This window comes from Bos javanicus, chromosome 3 (genome assembly GCF_032452875.1).
Source record: "Bos javanicus breed banteng chromosome 3, ARS-OSU_banteng_1.0, whole genome shotgun sequence".
Lineage (NCBI taxonomy): Eukaryota > Metazoa > Chordata > Mammalia > Artiodactyla > Bovidae > Bos > Bos javanicus.
Window position 1 is genome coordinate 108,520,747 of NC_083870.1, and position 24,110 is coordinate 108,544,856.

General features: G+C 53.5%; 1 protein-coding gene across 1 annotated transcript; it reads left to right on the forward strand.

The window, feature by feature from the left end:
* Positions 1-609: 609 nt before the first annotated feature.
* On the forward strand, positions 610-19,725 carry RSPO1 (R-spondin 1). Its single transcript, XM_061412469.1, has 6 exons — positions 610-991; positions 5,615-6,011; positions 15,542-15,733; positions 17,707-17,856; positions 18,111-18,299; positions 18,980-19,725. The coding sequence occupies exons 2-6, from the start codon at positions 5,918-5,920 to the stop codon at positions 19,141-19,143; spliced, it is 789 nt and encodes a 262-aa protein (XP_061268453.1). The 5' UTR covers positions 610-991; positions 5,615-5,917; the 3' UTR covers positions 19,144-19,725.
* Positions 19,726-24,110: the final 4,385 nt, after the last annotated feature.

Genomic DNA, 24,110 nt, shown 5'->3' on the forward strand with positions numbered 1-24,110 from the left:
CCATTCTACCCGGCATTTGCATCCTTCATTTCACTGCCTCTCAAAACAGATGAGAGCTCTGAAGCTCAGAGAGGTTAAGTAATTTAGGAATGGCCACATAGCTGGTAAGTGTTGGAGCAGGGATCTGGTATCTAGGCTTTGCTTCAAGATCTACCTGGCTATCCTGCACCAGCTCCCAGTGGAGGGTCCTCACCTGGGTTCCCTGGAGGTTATAGCCAGTTCTCTGAACTGGGAAGATGGTCTGAAGAGTTGACTGCTGAGAAGAGGAGAGTGTGGGCGGGACCCCAGACTCCCTCGGAGCCTGTTCCTTGTCACTTTCCAGGTTCCTGATGGGAAAACTGAGATTTTGGTAGGCTCACGGGCCTGTTCTGACCCCAGGATGCCTGCAGCTGCGCCGGTGCTCTGGCTGCTTGGAATCGCCGGGGATGCAGGGTAGGGGAAGGAGAGGAAGCAGCACAGAGGTTCTGCGCCAGAGTCCAGACCAAGGGTGCAGTTGCCAGCCCTGCGCTCCGAGCGCAGCGCCCCAGCTGAGGGCAAGGGCGTGCGGGAGGGGGGCGACGAACTCCCAGGCCTGGCGCTCCAGTCCGTTTTTTGCTGCGGATCCCGGGAAGGGGGGCCGGCTCGGGGGTGGGACTGAAAAGGGGGGGATTCCCTCCCTCGTGCGCGCCGAGGACTAGCCCCTCTCCCGGCTGGGAGCTCCGGCGGAGCCGAGGCGCAACGGAGAGCCCCAGCGCGGGCGGAGAGCCCGGCGCGGATCGCCCGAGTGGGGACTGTGGAGAGGAGGGCCGAACCGGGCTGCCCCGGAGGACCGATGCGCCGGGTGGGGCGCTGGCCCCGGAGGGCGTGAGCCGCCCGCAGATTGAGCAACTTGGAAACCGGCGGGCGGAGCGCGGGCGCGCTGGGCGCCCAGGACAGTTCCGCGGCGGGCGGGTGAGCCGGCCGCGCCCTCACCCCTCCCGGGCCTGCGCCCGCCGTGGCTGGCAGCGCGGAGGTGAGTCCCCCCGGGAGCTGCCCCGTCCTCTTCCTTAGCGCCCCCTTCTCCAGGGACCGGGGGCTCCATGGGCCCTCTCATCGGGGCTTGGCCGAGATGAGTGCCGGGGCGAGGGGAGACCGTGAGAGACAGGGGACTTCTGACTGCTCTCGAATCAGCGAGGGCGGAAGAGGGCACCTTTGGGGGCCCCTTCTGCAAGTCCTGCCGCCCCCACGCTTAGCATCCCTCAAGCCTGTAGGCAGCCTCCTGGCGATGCCGCCACCGGTTTGCCCTCAACGCCGCAACCCTCTTCGATCTTCCTAGCTCGGAGTTCCAAACTCCCCAAATCCACCAGACCTATTCCCCATCGCCCCCCAACCCAAGCCCCCGAAGCAGAAGCTCTTGATTCCTGGTGTCTTCGCCTTGGATTCCCCCGAATCCCACGGCTCCCGGTTACCATCCCCAGACCCCCAGTGCCGGAGCACGGGCCCGGGTCCGACGTGGCAGACGGTGTGTGCTGCGCCCCTCGGGGCGCTACGAGGCGGCGCGGTTCACTGTCCCGAGGGTTCGGGCGCCGAGGGACCGTCTTGCTTGGTTGGGGAGAGGTGGCCGCTGTGTGTTAAGCCAGGGCTCCCAGGAGGGCCAGGTCTTGCGCTTGGGGCAAGGGTTTTCTTGTGAAGCCCGCCTTTCAGACTTGGAGAGTTCTCTTGGATTTGGGGCGGGGGTGGGGGTGTCAGTCGGGGGACTTCAGGTCCACCTCCCCTCCCCCTGCACCTGCTGGACCTCTCTAGATGATAGGGAGGAAGACTTTGAGCGCTCAGAGTCGTGATGGAGGGACGTGAAGGAACCTTTCCGCGCTGCCTCTTGGTGTCGGGGGGCGGGGGTTGGGTCGACCCCCACACCTGGCCTGGCTCTGGCGGACACACGAATCCCGACAGGTCGGGCGGGCAAGTACTTGGTCCCGCCCCCAGCCCAGCAATTCTGCCCCGCCGGCCAGTCCTCTCCACCAGTAGCTGGTCCGGGGGAAAGCTAATGAGAAATTATCGGAACGGTTTACATTTTTGGGTCTGTATCCGGCCCCGGACCGAGTACCAATTTATCCAAATAGTGTTGCAGGGAAGAAGGTGAAAGTTATTGCAAACTTCTGGGGGCGCTGAGTCTCCGCCCTGCGCCCCACCCCTCGGCTGTGTCCCCCTCCCCAGCGTGTCCTCCCCTCCTGGACCACCTAGTGGGCGGGCCTCTCTCCCTGGCCCCAGCTCTGCCCCTGCCTCCCACTCCTGCCTCAAGCTGGGTCATGCCCTACACTTCTCAGCTCCCTGCCTCTTGCTCTGTCCTCCGGAGTCCCCGTCCTGAGCAGCAAACCCTGAGCAGCTCACTGACTGTGTTTGTCACCCCGAGACCCTAACCTCTCCCTGCCCATTAAGTGGTACTTTCCTCCTAGCGTTGTGGTGAGGAGTCAGTGAGAACCTCCTGTGGCAGGTGGTGCAGGCATGCCATGCATGTGGATCCCTCACCCCAACCCTGGCAGAGACAAAGTGCCCTTCCTCACCCCCACGGATGCCTGAGACCGTGATCACTGCCAGCAGTTCCCATTGCTGGCTCTGCCCGTGTAGAGTGACGGGCTTCCCAAAAGAACCTGCCTGTGCCTTGTAGCCCAGGGGGGCAAAGGAAATCAGCCAGAGGAACCAATAGAAATGAGGCAGGCTGCTTAAAAGAAAGTCATTAGCTCCTATCCCCTCTCTCAGCTGTGGCCCCGCTGTGGGTGTCTATGAGTGCACCACTGCATGAGTGTGGGTGGGGGTGAAGAGGGCAGGAACCTCTTCTCTGGAGGGAAGTGGAGTCAGAGACCTGGGATCTTCTGAGGCTTGCTACTGTGATGTTTCTAGTCTGAGACCTGTCCTGCTTTTAAAATCAGATATCACATGCAATCCAGAGTTTTCAACTTAAAAAAAAAAAAAAAACAGAAGATGTAGTAATGTGGAGCCAGTCTTGGGGCCCATCAACAATCAGCTGGAATGGAATAGCAGATGCCCCTTTAGATGGGGCATTTGTCTTCCAGTTCACCCCCTCCGCACTCTGCATCCTTCCCATCTGTTGCTTGTATCCCTGACAGAGTGAACACAACTCCTTTGGAGGGTTGATTTTGTACTGAAACTCATCCCGTCCCATGATGGTCGAGGAAGGCCAGAGCCACCTTTCTAGCGGAATTCAGGTCTGGAGCCTCCTCCCCGCTTCCCTGCTGAGATTGGTGGGGATACAGGTGGGAGTGGGTCTGAAGATCCTCCCTGGCAAGGGTTGGGGTGAGCCTGGCAGGGGCCAGACTGAAAGCTAAGACCGGGGAGGACTGAGGGGGAATTCAGAGGGAAGTAGAGGGTAGGGGAGGAAGGCTGCTAGCCTTTGCTGAGCCCTGAAGCCTGGCGCGCTGCAGTCCATGGGGTTGCAAAGAGTCGGACATGACTGAGCGACTGAACTGAACTGAACTCGGAAGCGCTAGGCGCCTTGCCCTGCAGGCACATGGAGTGCAGAGATGCATAGATCTGTTCTGCCGCAGGACCCCAGGCATACAGTGAGACCAAAGCCTCACAGACCCAGGACTTAACACCAGCTTTGTCCGATGTGGTCTTCTTCAGTATTTGTCAGGTGGGAAGACTCAGGGCACCCTGAGAATGTATCTGCCAGGGGTCCTCAGACCTTAGTGTGAGAAAGGCCAGCACTAGAGGTTAACTGTATCACTCTGAGTGATCCCTGGGGCCAAGGCAATCAACCATAAAGATAAATGCAAATATGGAAATTGCATCATAGTGATCAGTGTTACGATTGGTATCCAGATGGTATGAAAACTGTCTTATTGCTTTTTAGATGACCACTGGAATGTAGACACAAAATATAGTCTTGGTCGAAGAAATTGCAACATTTATTGAGTCCTAGTGTGCCAGGCACCATTCTAAGCAGTTTCATATATTAACTCATTTAAGCTATAAAAACAACCACCACTCTCCTGTAGATAAAGAAACTGAGGCTCAAACCAGCTAAGCAAGTAGGATAAGGTAACAGCTAATAAGTAGTAGAGGCAACATTCAAAGCCAGGCAGCCTGACTCTGAAGTTTATGCCCTTAACCATCAAGGTTGATGGCCAGCCTCTGGGACTGGAGGCTGAAGACCCCAGTTTGATACACTCAGCCGGAGGTCTGTAATCTGTGGGTGATGGAAGAGTGTGGTGGGGGCTGGGGTAGATGGGAAAGTTCTGGCAGATCACACAGGGAGTACTGGAGGGGCAGGTGGGGGCTGGCAGCTGACGGGGCACTTGGGGGTGGCTGGGGGCATCTCCACAGGCTCCGGCCACGGCTCCAGGTGGGATCCATCAGTTCGTGTAAACACTTCTCACAGGCAGCTTAACCACTTGAGTGTGTCTGGCCTTCAAAGCCAGTGGGAGAGACCAAGGAGGGGTTGCTGAACTCCCTCGTGGGATAATGATTTATCTCCCATGCAGGTGGGCTCCCCTGGGGCCTCCCTGGAGGCGAAGGGGGAAAGACTGGGGCAGGGTTGGGAAGGGCACTTTCACTCAAGTGTTTCAACTCTCTCATTAGTTAGGCCGAAACGCAGACAACTCTCAGAGCAAACCTGTGAAGCAGGCGTATTTATCCCCATTTCATAGATGGGGAAACAGAGACTCTAAGGGATTCTTTCAAGGCATCTTAACCAGCCAGTGGGAGAGTGATGCTTCCCTGGCATCTCCAAAGCTTCCTGAAGACTCACTGTTTCCTCCTGTCCCTGCCTGAGTACGGGTGTGTGTGCAGCAAGCGTGTGGGCCAGGGCATGTGCAGGCCTCGTTGTGAAAGTGTGAAGCAAAGTGGGAGTGGGAAGGGGGCTTTCATCTCTTGACTCCCAGGTTGGGCACCAACTTCCCTGACACATTTCACTGGGGAGGGCCGGTTCCCCCTGCCCCCATCACCCGGGCCAGCGGGCCCAGAGACCTGGCTCTCGCTGGGCTGGGGGATTATCCCCATTCTCTGTGTCTCTGGCCAGGGCGGGCATCGCTGCCTCTTTTATCCTCTCACAAAGGCCAGGCCCGCCGGGCCTGCTGTGTCAGAGTTTCTGTGGCTGGGGGAAGCCTTACTTCCTTTTCTCGCGCCAAGCCCGGAGGGCCACGCCGGGTCTGCCAGCTTGTCGGGGGCCACTGCTCTAGCTCCAGACAGGTGAAAGGCACAGGGGTGACTCAGCACCAGGGAGAGAAGGCTGAGGGGTCACTTGCCGAAGGACAGAGAGAGCTGCTTGTTAAGAGTCATGATATTACTGCAGCATGAAGTCTGTAGGCTAGACCTAATGAAGGACTTCCAGCTACAGCTGGCTCACTTTGGGCAGGGCAAAAGCCAGGCAGCTGGTTTCCAGTGATCCACAAGTTTGATTTGAGTGTCCACCATATTCCAACTACTTGGGTAGCCAACTCCCATCCCATGTCAGCGACTTTTGCAAGATAGGAAAAGGAGCCCATCTCTTCTACAGGGGTGCCAGGTGGGTAACTTGTAATGTTCAAACATTCTGAGTTGTCTCCTGGGTAATGCACCACATGGGTAGGGCAAGAGGCCCAGGTTGGGGGAGCCAGTGCTACCCCAGAATTAACCGTTCTCTCTCCTCCCCCGACAGGTTGGTGTTTGGAGGTGTCCTGACTGAAGTGACAAAGAGCTCTCCCCATGTGACACCCTGAGGCACCTTTGAGGAAAGCTCTCTGGGTCTCTTTATGGGCTGATGGAGAAGTAGGCTCCCCACACCCTCTCTGTCCCCAGCTGAGATTATGGTGGATTTGGAATACAGGGCAGATTTGGGATACAGTCCAGGCCTGGACATCCTGCTGCTGACCCAGCCCCGGAGGCGTTAGCAAGAGCCCTGCGCCATCCACCCCCACAGAGACCACCCCTCCTACCAGGGGCCTGGAGCTGGCGAGTGACTATGCGGCTTGGACTGTGTGTGGTGGCCTTGGTTCTGAGCTGGATGCATCTGGCCGCTGGCAGCCGGGGGATCAAGGGGAAGAGACAGAGGCGGAGTGAGTAACGGATGGGGCTGGACCCTGGTGGTCCTTGGGAGTGGTGGCGGGGAGGGCACTGTCTGGGGACTGCGACCTTCGGCTGTTTCATTCTGTGATGACCATTGCAGATTTCTGCTTTGTCCATTACAGCTTTGTACGTCACTCAGTAGATTATCCAGTTTGTGGATTAATTTATTGAGATTACCCATCCTGTAGATAACTCACTTTGTCTGTTTTCCCCTTTGTAGATGCTCTTTTCTAGATTAACCCCTCTCCTGTGAGGATCCAGTTTGTGGATTATGCCCTTTGATATCACACCGGCTTTGTGTGGTATCCATGGAGATGCTTCCCAGCCCAGTCCCCCCTGGGGTGCTTAGTGTCCCCGCTTCACAGACAGAGGATTCAGGGTTCCTTTCATTTAGTGGTCTGAAATACAGCCCTCAACTTCTCAGGGGCCAGGAAACCCACAGGGACAGGGAATGGGCAACAGACTTCCCTGCCCAGGTCATGGGGAAGGGACAGTGGAGCAGGGTGTTCGTGGGACTGTCCACCACTGTGGTTTTTAACCCTGCCCAGTGGGATTCAGGAAGCTGCACTGAGGGGTGATGGGGAGGCAGTGGGCAGAAGGCTGGCCCCTCCACCCTTCAAACCAGAGCAGCTTCACTCTTCCTTGCTTTCGGGAAGGTTCCACATCAGGTGTCATTGGAAGAAAAGGGTTCTCACAGCCTAAAAAAAAAAAAAATCCCATCATTGTACAAATAGGAAAACTGAAGCTAAGAAAAGGGAAGAGACGACAGTCTAAAAGACACACAGTCGGTGTTGGAACCCCGGTCTCCCAGTTCCTGTGAGCCCAGCCTTCTTGAAAACAGAGCCTGATGGAGTATTTAACTGTCCTCACCATTCTCGCCGTCTCTCCCAGGATCCTATCCTAGGCCGTCCTGGGAGCAGGTCCCTTATGCTTCCCTCGATGCCTTCAGGGATGGAGGTTCAGGACGTGCCATCATGTCATGGGAGTGGCCCCTGGGTATGTGGTGGAGGCCCGACCCAAGTCTGTCTGTCTCTCAGCATCCCCCGGAAGAGACGTCCTGCCCCCGGACGGGCAGCTCCTCTCAAGTCTAACCCCACCACCTCTTGCTTCACTTCCGAGGCCTTCAGACCAAGGCCCACCAGGAAGGGTTGAAAGGCAATGGAGTTCTGTCGGGTCTCCACGGGAGTGGCCGAGGCCAGAATCCAACCCAGAGAGAGAAGCTCAGAGAACTGGTGAAGCTGAAAATCCCTGGCTTAACAAACAATTAGAGACGGTTAGGTTTAATCAGCAGCGAGGCCTTGATTTTCCTCCCTTCTCATCTGTTGCGGCCAGTATTTTGGTCTCCACCGGCCAGATGCAGTTTAGCGATTTATAATCAGTCTCCTCTATTTCCGAGAGGAGAGAGAAAACGAGAGAGGCCACTCACCATCATGTGATGTGCGTTAATGGTCACACTTCCGCTGCTGAGCCACACACTCACCTACACCAGAGGGTCAGGAGACCTGGGTTCATCATCTTTTGTACTTAGGAAAAAAAAAAAGTACTGGCCTGGCCAGCAGAATGGGCCGGTCCCAGCAGCAGCCAATCAAATGCAGCCATTTCGATGTTTCCACTTTTGATACAGCCACATCCCACAGCCTTGGTAGCACGTAGCCCAGTGTTTATCACCAAGCGGTGTGAGTGACAGACATCCTTAATGGTGAGATGCGAGGACAGGGAGAGAGGTGGGTAAGACTCAGGGTGCAATGAGGGTCCAAAATGGACAGAGGCTCAGACAGAGGTGACTCTTCTCCCTTTTCTTTAAATTAACTTTTCCTGGGGCATAGTCGATCTACAACGCTGTAAGCTTCCACTGCACAGCGAGGGGCACCAGCCACATGTATACACAGATCCACTCTCTTCCAGATTCTGTTCCATACGGGCCACTGCAGAGCACTGAGTGGAGTTCCCTGTGCCATAGAGTAGGTCATCATCAGTTATCTAGGCTATACAGAGTAGTGTGTATATGTCAGTCCCAGTCTCCCAGTTTATCCCCCTCCCCACTGTCCCTCTTGGTAATCATATGTTTGTTTTCTACATCTGTGACTCTGTTTCTGTTTTGTAAATAAGTTCATCTGTACCATGTTTTTAGCTTCCACATATAAGCGATATCACATGATACTTGCCTTTCTCTGGACTCGCCTTTTTTGGCTCCTTCTCACTGCCCCGTCCTCCATCTGAAGCCTTCACGTCCTCCCCCAGAAAAGGGTCTGTAGAGTCTCTCTTCCTTGGCTGAAGCCTCATCCACTCCTCTCTTCATTAATTTCTATTGGATATAGTTGCTTTACAATGTTGTGTTAGTCTCTGCTACACAGCAAAGTGAATCGGTTATGTGAATACATGTATCCCCTCCTTTTTAGACTTCCTTCCCATCTGGGTCACCACAGAGCACCAAGTAGAGTTTCCTGTGGTATAAAGTAGGTTCTCATTAGTTATGCATTTTGTATGTAGTCATGTATGTGTCTTGGGCCCATCCTCATGCGTCCGTTTCGAACCCACAGACCCTGGTCCTGGGTGCAGAGATGGATCTTGAAGCACCCACAGGTGGTGGGAAGGAGACAATTTCAACCTAGTTTAGGGAATGCCGAGGGGAACCAGGAGGGCTTTGGGAGCCCCAAGAGTGACTCTTGAGATGTAATTTTAAAGATGAGATAGTAAGGAATCCGCCTGCAATGTGGGAGACCTGGGTTTGATCCCTGGGTTGGGAAGATCCCCTGAAGGAGGGCATGCCAACCCACTCCAGTATTCTTGCCTGGAGAATCCCATGGACAGAGGAGCCCAGTGGGCTACAGTCCATAGGGTCGCAAAGAGCTGGACACGACCGAGTGACTAAGCACAGCACAGCCCAGCACAGGTGATCTGCAGGCCGGGGGGTGGGGGGATCCCAGGCAGGGGACCAGCATGTCCAAAGGTGAGGAGCTAGGATGAGGTGCAGACTGTGCAGGAAATGGGGTGCAGCTGTGGGAGAGCTGGAGAAGTGGTTTCTGGGTGCAGTTCTCGGGAGCCCTGGGGTTTTCACTGGAACTGCTCTGCTCGTTTTGCTTTATACATGGAGGCTCTTTTCCATGGAAAAGAAGGGTTGTGCTCTTAAAACAAAAAGCCGAACACCCATGAGGGTAGAGCAATGAAAGCTTCCAGGAGCTGAGGGAGCGCTGGGGGCGATGCTGCATAAATGGGCAGAGGTCAGAGGTTGGAGCTCTTGGTACCTGCTAGGCTGGGAGTTGGCCCTTGACCCTGACTTGAGCTGCAGGTGATGAGGACATCCCCTTAGAGGTTTGAATCAGAGGAGTAGTGCTTGATCCAGCTGTAGTGGGGCATGAGGGGAGGGAGCTTGAGGTGGGAGACCAACAGAACAGTTAAAGGCTATCTGGACCCAGGTGAGAAAAAAGTGCAGGGAAACTTAGTTCACAGTTAAGTTGAAAAATGCCAGTCTTCCCAGGGGGGTGTGCCCAGGGCACCAGGGCACCAGGAATGGAGAGCATGCTCTGCCTGCTCAGTGAGGCCCTGGGTCCTGTCAACCCCGACTTCACTTCACCTCCACCCACTTAACTCAAGGGTCTCTCAAGGAAACTAATTCCAGGTCAGGCCTTCTCTGTGTCATGGAGCCTTCCCCTCCCCTGCCGTTGATCCTCACCCAACCCCCAACCACTCATTTCCTGTCCCACTCCCCCTACTCTCTTCATATAGCCCCTTCCCTGAGCCTCTGTGTCACTCGCCACATCCTCAGCCCTACATTCTGGGAGAATCCTATCCTTTTGTGGAGCCTCACTCCTTACTGGGCTCCCATTTGGAAACAAGGCAGGCTCTGCTCTGCAAAAGCTCTTTCCAATGGGAGAAAAAGACATATTAGCTGATAATAATGATGCAAGGCAGTGTCTACTGTGATGGATTCAAATACTGGGGGCAGAGAACACATAGAAATACTCTATATCCAGATTTTACCAGAAGGCAAGATCAAGGGAAACTTCCTGGAGGAGGTGACTTTAGTTCTGAGGCTTGAAAGAGTTAGGCTTAGGAAGAGGCAGAGTGTGTTCCTGACAGAAGGACCAACTTGAGCAAGACACAGAGATGTGAAGTAGTGGGATGTATGCAGAGAAATCAAAATAGTTCCCTATTGCCTAGAGGTAGTTTTAAGAGATGAAGTGAGTGGGATCAGCTCATGGAAGTTTTTAGGCCAGGTGGAGGAGCTGAGTCTTAATTCTGCAGCAGATAGGGAGCTATTGATGGGTTGTGGGCTTCCCTTGTAGCTCAGTTGGTAAAGAATCTGCCTGCAATTCAGGAGACCCAGATTTGATCCCTGGGTCAGGAAGATCTCCTGGAGAAGGAAATGGCAACCCACTCCAGTATTCTTGCCTGGAGAACCCCATGGCGAGAGGAGCCTAGCAGGCTACAGTCCATGGGCTCACAAAGAGCTGGACATGACTTAGCGACTAAACCACCAACCACCAAGAGGCAGGGGCATGACACCATGAATCTGAGTTTTGGAAAGATTCCAGGATGAGAAATATGGGGACTTGGAACAAGTGAAGTCCATAGAGAAGAGGCACTGTGGCCCGAAGCCGCTCTTCAGGGGGCGGGGCTGAGGCACCCTGGGGCAATGCCTGACTACAGAAAGATCAGCTTCAGAGGGGTTTGCACAAGGATGAAGGAGGCAAGAAGCATCAGGGAATGGAGGAGACACAGCCCTGACTTCCTGGCTCAGTGCAGTGGGCTCCACGGTGTGCTTCGGAGGCAGAGGGCAGGGTTGGGTAGTGAGGAGTGGAGAGTACGGTGCAGGTAGGAAGAGCAGAACCTTAATGAGGGAGTTTTGTGAAGAAGTTGGAAGAAGGCCCCATGAGCTCTTTGAGCACTGTCCCCATCACTGAGCCCACCCATCCTCAACCAGGCTCCAGCCCTACAAGGCAAGCCCTTTCCCATCATAGGCACAGAAGCCAGAGGGATTGTGTCAAATTGTGAACCAACCTTGCCCTTCTGAGGTCCTTTCCTTGCCAGTTAGAATAAAGCTCTATTTTCCATTTCACGGATGCACTACGATGGTCGGGGCCTCACAGCCTTTGCCCAGGCTGTTTCTCTGGTCTGCACACCCTCTTCACCTAGCCTGCTTGGTAAGGGCGTGTCCTCCAGTGTTCTTCCATTCCCCAAAATGTGCAGCCAGACCTAGGTGGGCATCTATTGCTGTTCCTCCACGTCCCCAGCTCCTAGCAGTTCTGGACACACGTTAGGTGTGCAGTGAACGTCTGTGGAATGAACGAGCCTCGGTTTCTCCCTTTGAATCATTATGTAACCTCTGCCCACACCCAGCATCTCCTTGGACACCCCCTCTCTCCCAGCACACACAGCCCCCTGCCCTCTGGCTCTCCATCCCCTCACTGCTCATCTTTTTGCCTTGCTAAGCTGAGAACACTCTTTGATTCCCATCCCCCTGGGTAAGTGTCCCTTTCCTCATTGAACTGCCCCTGCCCATCCTTGAGCCCCTCTCCTCCTTGCTCAGCACCCTTCTCCTTCCTGAACCCCCAAACCTCATGGAGCTCAGCTTCTAGACCCCTGTCCCTGACCCCAGTCTCAAGCCTCAAGGCTGGTCTTACCGGCTGAGTTCTGTCCTGACTCTCTCATATCCTTGGGTCTTCACTCCATCACTCCCTGCCTCTGTCCTGTGCTTATAGTCCCCGCTCCCAGCTGGTCTCTCCTTTCGGGCTCTTTCTGTGTTCTCTGATCTTCTCCTCACTTTATTCCTCACCTCCATCCCCTCCACTAACTGTTCAGCCCCCCGTGGTTGGGCCTGCATCCCACCACTCCACCAGAAATGCCCTTCTTGAGGTTTTCCCAGAGGTCCCAGCCCTGGTCCCTAAGATCTCACCCTCTCCCACTCGGTTTCCATCTCCCATCCCAATGTCCTCCCATCTCCCCAGCAATTCCTTCTCAGCTTCTTTCCAGGCCCTTCCTCTGCTTGTGTATTGAATGTGAGTATTGCCCAGGCCTCAGCTCTTGGTCCTCTTCTCAAGCTGCACCCCTTCTTCCCCAGGATGCTTTCCCCTCCCACGGATTTAATCCCAAACGACAGCTCCCAGCATAGATCCCTGAGTTCTCTCCCCCTTTCCACAGCCTGCCTCTTAAATGAGATGGTTCTCCACACTGCAGAGGGATCTTTCTAAAATGGAGCCCTGGCCATGTCTCCTGTTTTAAGGCCCCCCGGGACTCCTTGTGGCCTTTGGAATAATGTCTGTGCTCCTTTTTTACGGGCTCAGGCCTTTCCTCCTCTGCCCCCTGTTTTCCTCTCCACTCACTCCACGCACCAGCCATGCTGAATGAATTTCAGATGCCCCATGGGCCGCACTTTCTCTTACTTGTCATTGAAGCCTCTGCAGAGAAATGCACACAGAGATTTGCTGTTGGTTAAGTGAGAGGCAGACAGCAGGACGCTTAGAAGGCCCTTTGCAAATGTGCCCTTCACTAAAGTGATAAGGAAGGAATATATGAGTTATAGGAATGGAACCATAGACGCCTACAAACGGGACACCTGGATGGCTTTGGTTCTTGCTGCTGTTGTTCACTTTCTCATTTGTGTCTGACTCTGTGACCCCGTGGACTGCAGCACGCCAGGCCTCCCTGTCCTCACCAACTCCTGGAGCTTGCTCAAACTCATGTCCACTGAGTTGGAGATGCCATCCAACCATCTCATCCTCTCTCGTCCCCTTCACCTCCTTCAATCTTTCCCAGGATCAGGGCAAGCCAAAAACCTAGAGGGAGCCTTCACTTCAGCCATGAATTGAATCAAATCCTTGAGTCATAACAACATCATTGGAGTGGAAGTGGTACCTAAGTCTACAGTGACTTATTCATTTGGAATATAGCTGAATAACAGCCCAAAGTAGAAAGCCAGTCCCAAGCAGGCTCCCTCATAACTCTGATACCACATTTGGAGTCCTTTCCTCTTACAATGACCCAACCAACAAGATTGATACTAAGTTTTAAATTTGTCGATTGGCTAAATGGTAACTTTGACTCTATATAAGTAAGTTCTCTATTTGAAAAACCAGTCTGGCCATATCTTCAGTTTCCCTGTCGCCCCTGGTTTTCATAAACTTTTCCCTCACTGCCTGGAACACATATTGGCTGGGAAGCCTTCTTCGAGTAATTCAACCTCTCTTATTTCTTCATTTGTGAAAAAGAGAGGGGAAAAAAAGAGTAGTATCACCCACTGCATGGGTTTTAAGGATCAAATGAGCTGATACTTGTAAAGCACTGAGAGCAGTGCCTGCCACAAAAGTGTTCAGCCTTTAGGAGTAAGCTATGGAGGTTATGATTAAGATTTTGTTGTTGTTTATCATTATTGTGTTTGCTATTTCCCCCTTCTCCTCTGCTCACCTTTCTCTTACGCATTCTCCTTTAGGAAATCAAGGATCATTCCTGAAGCCAGAGCTCTCCCCCACAGCCCTCCAAAGTGAGCATCCTCATCTCCCTTTCTAGGTGGGAAGGGAGGCCCACAGGATGCAGAGTTTCGCCCAGGGTCACAGGCCAGGCATTTGACTTGAGGTCCAACCAGCGAAGTCTAAGCCATGAGTCCTGCACTGCTGCAAGATCTTCTGCGATCTCTGCTCTGATTTCCCAGGCTCTCTGCCTCCAGCCTGTACACAGCTCCTCACTGCCTTGTTCTGTTAATGACTGGTCCCACCCATCCCCTAAGCCAGAACCCTGGGAAGTAACCCAGCCTCTGATTGGTCACAATGGCCATACTGATTGTATTTCCTGAGTATCTCTCAAATCATTTTCTCTCCATCTCCACTGAACAAAACTTTGTTTAAGACTCTTCCATCTTTCTCACCTGGATGATCATGTCAGCTTCCTCCCAAATGGTCCTCCAGTCTCTGGTCTCTCCCCAGGCTGCAGAGGGTACTTCCCAACTTGTAAGTCAGACCAGACCTTGCTTCTGCTTAAAACTTGCTGAAGACTTTTTTATTTCATCAGTTCTGAGAAAGGTCCCCCTGAAACATTGTGAAACAAGGGTTCTGTGGCCAAAATGTCTTGGAAGTGCAGCTCACGCTGTCTCCCTCTTAGAAAGTTACTTAAAGTCACAGAAGCTCAATGAAATGAAATGAAACGTTAATCACTCCCAGTCATATTCGACTCTTTGTGATCCCATAGACCGTAGACAGCCAGTGTCCTCTGATGGGATTCTCCAGGCAAGAATACTGGAGTGAGTTGCCATTCCCTTCTCCAGGGGATCCACAAAGACTGCAAAAAGCCCTGGAGTAGAAAATCCAGTTTAGACTTGTTGGACACGGTGGTTCTCAGATGTATCTAACACAATGGCCTTTTCTCCACATCTTCCTATGAACATTTAGGGGAATCCTGTTCCAAGGAATATTCTTTGGAAAATGCTGCAAGATAGAATTCAAGTCCATCATCATGACACAAAAGGTGCTGAAAGATAGGACTACTTATCTTCCGCCACTCCCCTCCCCACCTCGCCTGTAACCCCAGTCTTCCTCAACGTCCTTCAGGTCGCTTTACACCTCTGTGGTCTTGCCCCTAGAGGGCCCTAGTCTCTATTTCCCAATGGACAAATCGTTATTCGTTCTTGAAGAGTTGACCCGAATGGCCCCTGTCTGTGACTCCTTCCTTCTTTCTGGATTCTCTTGATCCTCGTGGCTGCCAGCATGTGCCTGTTTGGAGGCACTGTCTGTTCCCTGGAGAGCAGTTCAGGACAGCCAGGGGTCTTTGCTTCCGTGTCCCTGGCACTTGCACTGCTTGTGGTACCTGGGCAGGGCCAGGTGAGTGTTGGTTGAACAAGTGAAGGAGGAAACGAGATCGTAGGTCTGAAACTCAACCCTGGGGTTGGGGACCTCACTGGCTCAAAGGATGCTTCCAACCTCAGCACCTTTGACATCTTGGACCAGATTGCTGTTGTGGAGGCTGCCCCACACATTGTAGGGTGTTTAGCAGCAGCATCCCTGGCCTCTGTCCCCCAGAGGCCACAACCCCCTCCCCAGCGTGAGCATCAAAATGCCTCCAGACTTTGCCAAAAAGTCTGCTCCCCTGAGGAGCAGACTCATCTCTGGTTGAGACCACTGTTCTAGACATAGGTTATTCCAGTTGTCTCTCTGTCTCTGAGTAGGTGGCCTTTTTCTTATTATCCCTCTTGTCCTTAAAATTTTCTCAGGGCTGTGTAAATTCCAGGCTTCAGCCCCTTCTCTGACGATGGTGGAGCGAGTCTGGGTGGTGAGCCTGCATTGCTCCTGGAGCTAAGGGGGCATTTAGGGTGGACGGCAGCTCTTGCTGTGCTAGTTCCCTTGAAAGCAGATGCTGGGAAGGTTTATAAAGGAACCTTGCAGAGAGCTGCCAGCCTGGCCTGCACTTTCTGAGAAGCACATTTGTTCTGTAGGCTGAAACTCCTATCTACTCACTTTCCATCCTTGTGGGAGCCTGGGAAAGACGGAGGCCTCTCCCACAGCTGCCTCTCACCCTTGCTCCATCCTTGCAGTCAGCACCGACGGAGGCCAGGCCTGTGCCAAAGGCTGTGAGCTCTGCTCGGAGGTCAACGGTTGCCTAAAGTGCTCGCCCAAGCTGTTCATCCTGCTGGAGAGGAACGACATCCGCCAAGTGGGCGTCTGCTTGCCGTCCTGCCCACCTGGATACTTTGATGCGCGCAACCCTGACATGAACAAGTGCATCAGTGAGTGTGGGCAGGGCTGGGGAAGGGTGCTGGAAACTCTGGATATGGGGCGGGCGTGCTTTGAACTGTTGATGGGCTGCAAGAGGGGTGGAGGAGATATTGAGGAGGGGAGTTCCTGATTCCAATATCCAACTGCTGGCCAGACATCTCCCCAGACATCCCACCCACATTTCCAGCCTGTAATGTAGCCACATCTCCTCCCTCCAAACCTGCACTGACTTGTGTTCCCACGGGTGACTCTCAGTGTCCCAACCCATCACCCAAGGCACAGACCTAAGAGCCAGCCTCTCATCTATGCCCCCACCTTAGCCATTCAATAACCAAACTGTGCCTCCTCCACCTCTTTTCCATCTTCACTGCCGTTGTCTCATCCAGGTTCCCATCCCCTCTCTCCTGGACCACTGCAATAACCTCCATCTGTCCCCCAACCCTCATCTGGTTCCCTTCGACCCTCCCTCTGCCCTGCAGCCAGCAAGACGCTTCTGAGACATATAACCTAAAAAAAAAATCGCTGCTGGCTCCACTAACGGCAGGGAAATTCAAGCCCTGGTCAGCCCTCTCTCCCCATCCTCCCCACCCCCCATCTCACTCTGCTCTGCTCTCTCACACCAGCTACAGTTTCACGTGCTCCGAAGCACGTGCTGTCACACCTCCCTCTCAGCTGGGAGCCACGCGGTGAACCCTTTCCCGTAAACAATGCCAGTGACCCTCTGATTTTGTTTAGAGCCTTGGAGTTTAGCATGCATTTCCAGACCTTCTATCGGTTCAGCCACACAGGCACCTTGGGAGGGAGACAGACCTAAGTGATGGTACCCTTTTCATAGCTGATAACATCAAGGTCCCAGGGAAATGCCTGAGGGGAGTTCAGCCGACTTGGGTTCTAAATCCCAACTCTGCTGCTTATTCATTGTGTGACCTTGGGCAAGTCGCAGCCTCTCCAAACCTCATCTTCAAAATGTGGGTGTTCGTTTTTACCCCCAGGATTGTTGTGAGAGGCATATGTCAGCCCTCAGTGTCTGGCACAAAACAAACGGAGCGGCTTTTCTTCTTATTTTTGTTTGTGTTTTGCCTGCCACCAAACCCAGGACTCAGAGGCCAGGAGGCACAGAGGAGGGTGGGGTGGGGTGGGGTGGGGAGCTTATGAGGATGGAGGTGGGACCCCAGGACTGCCCTCTCGCTCCGCTCCTCGGGGATCTGGGTAGGGCATTCCTCGCCATGCCTGCTCCTGGGAAACTGGCAGCCCGGACTTCAGGGGCGGGGACTGGTAGGAAGTCAGCTCCGCCCACAGTCCGGGAGGGGCGAGATTGTGAAAGACCCCTCTGGCTTCCAGCCTAGCCCAGCCGCCCTCTCCCCCTACCTCCCCGCAGGAGGATGAGCTGGCAGGAGGGCATCAGGGAGGGACCCAGGAGTCTGACCAAGGTGGTTCCTGGAACTCGACCTTGCAGAGGCAGAGGAATTTGCCCTGGGATGGCTCCCCATCCTCCAGGCAGATTCTTGCTTCCCTGGGCAGGAGGAGAACCAGGCTTTGGGGTGCTGTTAGTGCCCAGCAGTAGGGGAAGAGGAAACCACACAGCCACTCTCAGGGCGTCATTGTATCCCTCAGTTTGGCTCTGATTAGGTGGTCCTTGGGGTGCCCTGAGATGCTGGGACCCTCTTCTTGCCCCACCAATCTCCTGTGCTCTGAATCCAGCTCTCTTGGGCGTCCCCTTGGGTTCCCGGGCCTGGAGCGGGTGCTGGATTGGGCAGATGGTGGGTGGGGAGAGTCCCAGCGGGCTCTCAGGAGGGGCTTTGTTGGCCTCCTCTCTCCCCGCCCCTTGCTTTCATTTATTTCTCTTCCTCCCAAGACTCCACTGAGGTAGTGGCAGCTCCAGCCCACTGTCCTCCCCTGTGTGGGTGGGTTGGCACGGGAAGAGGGGAGGGGTCCGTCTGGGGCTGAGACAGAGCCCCCACCCCCGGTCTGGCCCTCCCCTCAGAATGCAAGATTGAGCACTGCGAGGCCTGCTTCAGCCACAACTTCTGCACCAAGTGTCAGGAGAGCCTGTACCTGCACAAAGGCCGCTGCTACCCCGCCTGTCCTGAGGGCTCTGCGCCTGCAGACGGCACCATGGAGTGCAGCAGCCCGGGTAAGCTGGCAGGGTCCGGGCCGGAGACAGGGCGGGACCCCTACGGAGAGCGTGGGCTGGGCTCCGTGCAGGGAAAGTTCATGACGACCACCCCCTGAGTTTCTCTGGGGACTTTTATGCTCTCTGGACTTCAAGGATGCCTCTGGCCTGGGGCTGAGGCCGAGACCAGGTGGGAGAGGCTCCCGGGGGCGCACGTGGGGCCAGGTGAGGAGCCGTGACCCCTTCCTCCCCTTGCTTCCCTCCCCTCCCGCCAGCACAATGTGAAATGAGTGAGTGGTCTCTGTGGGGGCCTTGCTCCAAGAAGAAGAAGCTCTGTGGCTTCCGGAGGGGCTTGGAGGAGCGGACGCGGAGGGTGCTCCATGCCCCCGGGGGAGACCACGCAGTCTGCTCAGACACCAAGGAGACGCGGAAGTGCACGGTGCGGAGGACGCCCTGCCCCGAGGGTGAGCTGCGGGGTCAGGGGTCAGCACGGCTGCGGGAGGTCTGATCACCTGTTTCCTACCTGTGACCCAGAAGAGGGGTCAGGCCAGGGCCAGATGGGGCATCCTCAACTCAGGACCCCATGCTGTGCAAACCCGTGCCAGGTAGACAGTGATCCACGCAGCTGCATGGGATGGCGGGAAGCTTCTGTGGTCCTATCCCTCCCCATTGCTTCTGATTCAGGGGATGCTGGCACTGGACGGGCCATTAGAAGGGGAGCTTGGAAGAGGAGTGCGAAGGCCCAGAGAGGGGCAGTGATTTGGCCAAGGTCACATAGCCCGCAGAGGGCAATGATGTGGCAGTGGTGTGGGATGGAGGAGTGGGGAGCCGTCCTGCCTGTCCCCAGAGCTGCAGTGCCCTGCTGGGAGATGCCCTCGGGCCACTGGGATCCAAGGTCTGAGGAAACGTGAGGAAAGAGGAGGCGGTTTGGTTCAGGTGGAGAGTGAAAAGGCTCATGGGACCCCCTCTCAGTACCCATGTTGCAGAGCCCTGACTGGAGGGCACCCCGACCACCTCTGGACCTCCTCCCCACCCCCCTGCCCAGCTTCCTGACCACATCCCTCCTCCTGCTCTTGGCCATGCCCAGGGCCTCCTGCTGTGTCAGGACGCCCTTTGTTGACTCTTCCTGCTGTTGGGGTTCCAGGGCAGAAGAGGAGGAAGGGCAGCCAGGGCAGGCGGGAGAACGCCAACAGGAACCCCGGCCGCAAGGAGAGCAAGGAGGCGGGCACCGGCGCTCGAAGACGCAAGGGCCAGCAGCAGCAACAGCAAGGGACAGAGGGGCCGGTCACCTCCGTGGGGCCCACCTAGAGACCCTATTCAGCCTCCCGGTCCATGCGAAGGAGTCCAGTGCTGCTCTGTGTGATGAGAGCTTTACTGAACTTGAGCACTGGGGGCAATGCGTACACACCCTCTCCATACATACAGGAACACACAGACACATGCACACAGACCCCATGTCCAAACAAGTAACTGACATACGTGCAAACGTGTGCATGCATGCGCGCACGCACACACACACATCGAGGCTACTGGAAGACGCTTCTGTCCCTTGGACATCACTGTGTGAGCGGGGTGGGGAGGCAGAGGGGTTGTCTCTGCCCCTCAGAGGGCCAAGAGGCACACACTTGGTTTGTGATGCAAACAGTGGACGCATCAGAGAGAATGTTGACCAGCGTCCAAGCCCAGACTCTGCAGAGTGGAACCTTCTGGAGGAGTTCATAGGACCAGACTGCGTGGCAGACAGCAGCCAAAGCTTGAGGACTGTTCAGCATCTCCAGCTGTGTGACTTTATCCTTGGAGAGAACTGTTACACATTCATATCAGGGCTTTCCTGACTCTGAAAACTGCTTAAAGGTTTATTTCAAATTAAAAACGAAAACCAACTGACAAGAGTAGCCACAGGTACTATGCTTCTTTTCAGGGTACAGGGTTTGGTGGAGTATGTAGGAGAGCAAGAAGAGACAGGGCTGAATTTTAGGAGACCCCTGCTGGCCTCCTCCACGGGCCGGGGTGGGAGGGTGATATGTGGGGCGGGAACCAGATTCTCTACATGTCTGTTACTCAGAGGGTGGCCTGTGGACCAGTGTCAACATTATAAGCAGGCAGCTTGTTAGAAATGAGAATTTACAGGTCCCATCCCAGACCTGAGAACCAGAGGCTGCATTTTAACAATGTTCCAGGTGACTGGCATGTACATTCAAACCTGAGAAGCACTGCTCTCATTCCCTCGAGGGATGGAATAGAGGTCTTGGCCAGCTTGCAGCGGGAAGGATCCTGGTCAGCTCTAAAGGAAGACTTCCCATCTGGGAGAGGTAGAATCTATATACTGAAGGGTTATCACGGCACTTTAGCAGGAGGGAGTGTCCAGGACCCTGAGATGGCTGGGGACCACTGGACCCCAGTGGTGGGGTAGATGGCAGAAGAGTGGATGGAATCCTTTCTTGTCATTCTGAAGTGTCCACTGGCAGCCATCTGGCCACCAAGCTCTGGAAGGATGTTTGGTTTCCAGCAGGGAGCCAGACAGGGGCCTTGCTCTCGTGGAGCTTTGGGGATGGTGGGGGGACAGGCGTGAATCAAGTAATCCTTCCAATAAATGTGTAATTACCGATGGGTGTAGTTAAAGGCAGAAACCACTGAAACACACACATAGCTATGAAAGTAAATAAAACTAAATAAAAATAAAAGCTATCTCAGGGAAGTTTTTCAGAGGAGGTGACATTTGAACTAAGTTCTGAAGGATGAAGAGTTAACATAAAGACAAGGGCGTTTAGACCAGTGATGTCTAACAGAAATACAACGTGAGCCACTTACCTAATTTAATACTTTTTAGTAGCCACATTTAAAGAGCAAAAAGAAACAGGTGCAGTTCATTTTATCTTATATTTAACCAAATGTATGCAAGCTGTTGTCTTTTTAACATGTAATCAATATAAACAAAATTATTAGTGAGCTTTTACGTTCTTTTTTTAAACTGTCTTCAACATTCTATGTATATATTTACCCTTCACAGCATATAAATTCAGACACTAAATTTTCACCAGAAATACTTGATATGTATTTAGGTTTAATAAAAATTCAAATTAAAGAGTAGATTCAGGACTTCCCTGGTTGTCCAGTGGTTGAGAAACTGCCTGCCAAAGCAGGGAATATGGTTTCAATCTCTGCTCCGGGAAGATCCCACGTGCCATGGAGCAACTGAGCCCATGCAGTGCAACTCCTGAAGCCCTCGCAACCTAGAGCCTGTGCTCCAAATTTTTTAATTTAACTAGTTGAACGTACATAAACAATTCCATTCTTCAGTTATGCTGGCCGTGTTTCAAGTGCTCACTAGCCGTATGTTACTGGTGGCTACTGTATTGGACAGCATAGTCCTATATTGAGGACCCAGAACATGCAAATGTCCTGTGGCAGAAAGGAGCTTGGTGTTCAATGAAATGAAAGAAAACCAATACAGCTGGGAGGCCTGGAGGGCAAGGGAAGTGCGTTGTTTCCAGAAAGGTCCACCTAGAGTTGGGACTTTATTTTCAGAGCCAAAGGAGGCTGCTGAAGAGTTAAGCAGCAAGCCAGCATGATCAGATGTGAAGCTTTGCAAATTTTGAAAGACAGCATGTTGGCTGTGGTATAGAAGACAGATTATCAGGAAGCTGTTTAGGAGTCTGTCGTTGTCATCCAGGTGACACGTGTTGGTGGAGGTGACAGTGGTAATGGAGAGAGGAGGACAAAGTCACAGGTATTTGGAGAACAAAGTTGGCAGAGTTTGGTGATAAACTGGACATGGACGAGGGGAGAAGGGAGAGGAAGGTGTCAAGGACAAAGTCCCCATTTCTGGCTCGAACATCCAGACAGAGGATGATGCTGTGTTCTGAGATGGGGAATCCACGAGGAAGACCAGTTCGGGAAGAGAAAAAAGACTTTGGTTTTGATCAAGTTGAATTTGAGAAACCAATGAGATGTCCTGGTGACGGTGGTGGGTAGAGACTCAGTTCAGTTCAGTCACTCAGTCGTGTCAGACTCTTTGCAACACCATGGACTGCAGCACGCCAGACCTCCCTATCCATCACCAATTCCCAGAGTTTACTCAAACTCATGTCCATTGAGTCGGTGATGCCATCCAGCCATCTCATCCTCTGTCGTCTCCTTCTCCTCCCACCTTCAATCTTTCCCAGCAAGGAAATTTCAAGGTAGACATTGCCTTGACACAAATGCAGGCCTAGAGTACACAGGGGACATCTGAGCTGGAATGCCAGCTGGTGGAGAGAAGATCCTTGGGGCTGTGGGTTGGGAAGCACCCTGGGTAAAGAGAAGTCTCAGGACCCAGCTCTGCAGCCCTCCGAGGATAAAGCTCAGATAACAGAAGATCAGTAGGCCAAGGAGTCAGAGAAGGAGCAGGCAAAGGGAAAACCAGGGGAGTGGCCTATCCCAAAAGCCAGCAAGCAGGAGGAGAGATCAAGAGGACCAAAAGCTGCTAGAGACAGACGAACAGGCCCTGGAAGCTGACCCCTGGATTTGCAACACACACACCAACTGTGGCCTCCTCCAGAGCTTTTTGCAGAGGGTGATGGAGGCAGAATTCAGCACAAATACTTTCTGGAAGTTTAGCTCAGAAACAGAGAGAAATAAGACAGGGGCTAGAAAGAGATATGGTGTCAAGAAAGAGTGTTTTGTTTTGTTTTGTTTTAGATGGGGAAGACTTGACAATCTTTCAAACCTGCTGGGAAGGGTGTAGTTAAAAGGTAGAGGTTGAACACACAGGAGAGAGAAGGGGGAAATCAGTAGTGGAAGACTCTGAGGGGGATAGTTCTACAGGGGCAAGGAGATGGCAGTGCTGGCGTGGGAAGGCTGGAAGGTTTGGAATATGGGGGTCTCAAATCTGTGCCCCTGACTCACTGTGGGGTTTGACCCACTCATGTCTCTGAGTCCCTTCACTGCTTGTCAGGAGCCTGGGTGACCATGGCTGGCTGCAGCCTCTACCCAGTCCCATTACTCTGCCTTTCTCTCTGCCCCAACTCTGTCAGTCTCTCCGGCCCTCTGCCTCACCCATCTCTCATTTGGTTTCTCTCTTTTGCCCTTCCCTGTTTCTCTGACTCTGTCCTTTCTCTGTCCTACTTTTTGTCGCGTGTCTTTCTCTGTTCCCAGCCTCTAGCTCTACATGTGTGTACCATCATTTCCCTGTTTTTCTGTCTCTGGGCATCAGGCTCGTCTTGGCCATCTTTGGCACTGATTTGTCCTCATCTCCTAGAACCTAGGTCCTCGCTACTCAAAGGGTGGCCATGTATCAACAACGTCAGCCTCATCTGGGAGCTTGCTAAAAATGCAGACTCTCAAGCCCCTCCCAGACATAGAAATCAGAATCTGGCTCAAAACAGGTCCCCCAGGTAATTCACACACATGTTAAACACTTCAGAAGCATTGCCTTCAACTTTCCTCTAAAACATCAAAACCAAAACCTAAATCAAAGAAGGAGCTGGATCCTCCCATATCTCTGCATCACCTGGGTGATGCTGAGGCATTCTGCTCCCCTTCATCTCTTCTCAAGCCACTCCTGGTGCTCTAGGCAGTTAAAGGAGGGAACTTAATAGGGGCTCCAGGTGGTTCTGAGCTGCCACATCTATAGAATTACACATAGGAGCAAATTCTGAGGCTGATAGGCTGGTGTGTCCAGGTGCAATTCCAGTGCATCCTTACCCTGGTCTGTCTCTGTCCTTTCAAGACTAACAATGTGTTTTTGAGCTGGAGATAAAGTATGGGTTTCAAGGTGGAGAGTGGTTACCTGCGTGCAGCCTTGGAAGCAGCCCACCTGAGGCTGGAGACCGTTAGGATGGATGGGAAGTCACTTTGTGATTTTCAGAAGGATGGGGTGCTGAAGAGAGGAGTCAGGTCAAGATTGCAGACCCTACTCCCAGGTTTAGGCAACAACAGCATGGGATGTGTATACAGCTGTCATCTGGCTATGGTGTCATTTGGAAAATGTTAGCTCCTTCCTCTACAGGGTCCCAGAATCTCTCAGACTAACACATTTCTGTCCACCTTACCCAATGCCAGCTCTGGTATGTTTCAGACTGATTCTCCGTGGAAAGCATTTGTCTTCCATTTCAATATTTTGGGTGATGGGATTGTGCATGCTGAATTTGTTGTTGTTTTTTAAGTAGGTTTCCCCCCACCCCCTTCCCTGGTTTGTTTGGTTTGGTTCAGAAGGACAGAGAGAATTTAGGGAAAGGGTCAGCTTCCTGGGCCCTGATTCAAGTCCCTGACACAGGGCCAGGAATCCAGGTGCG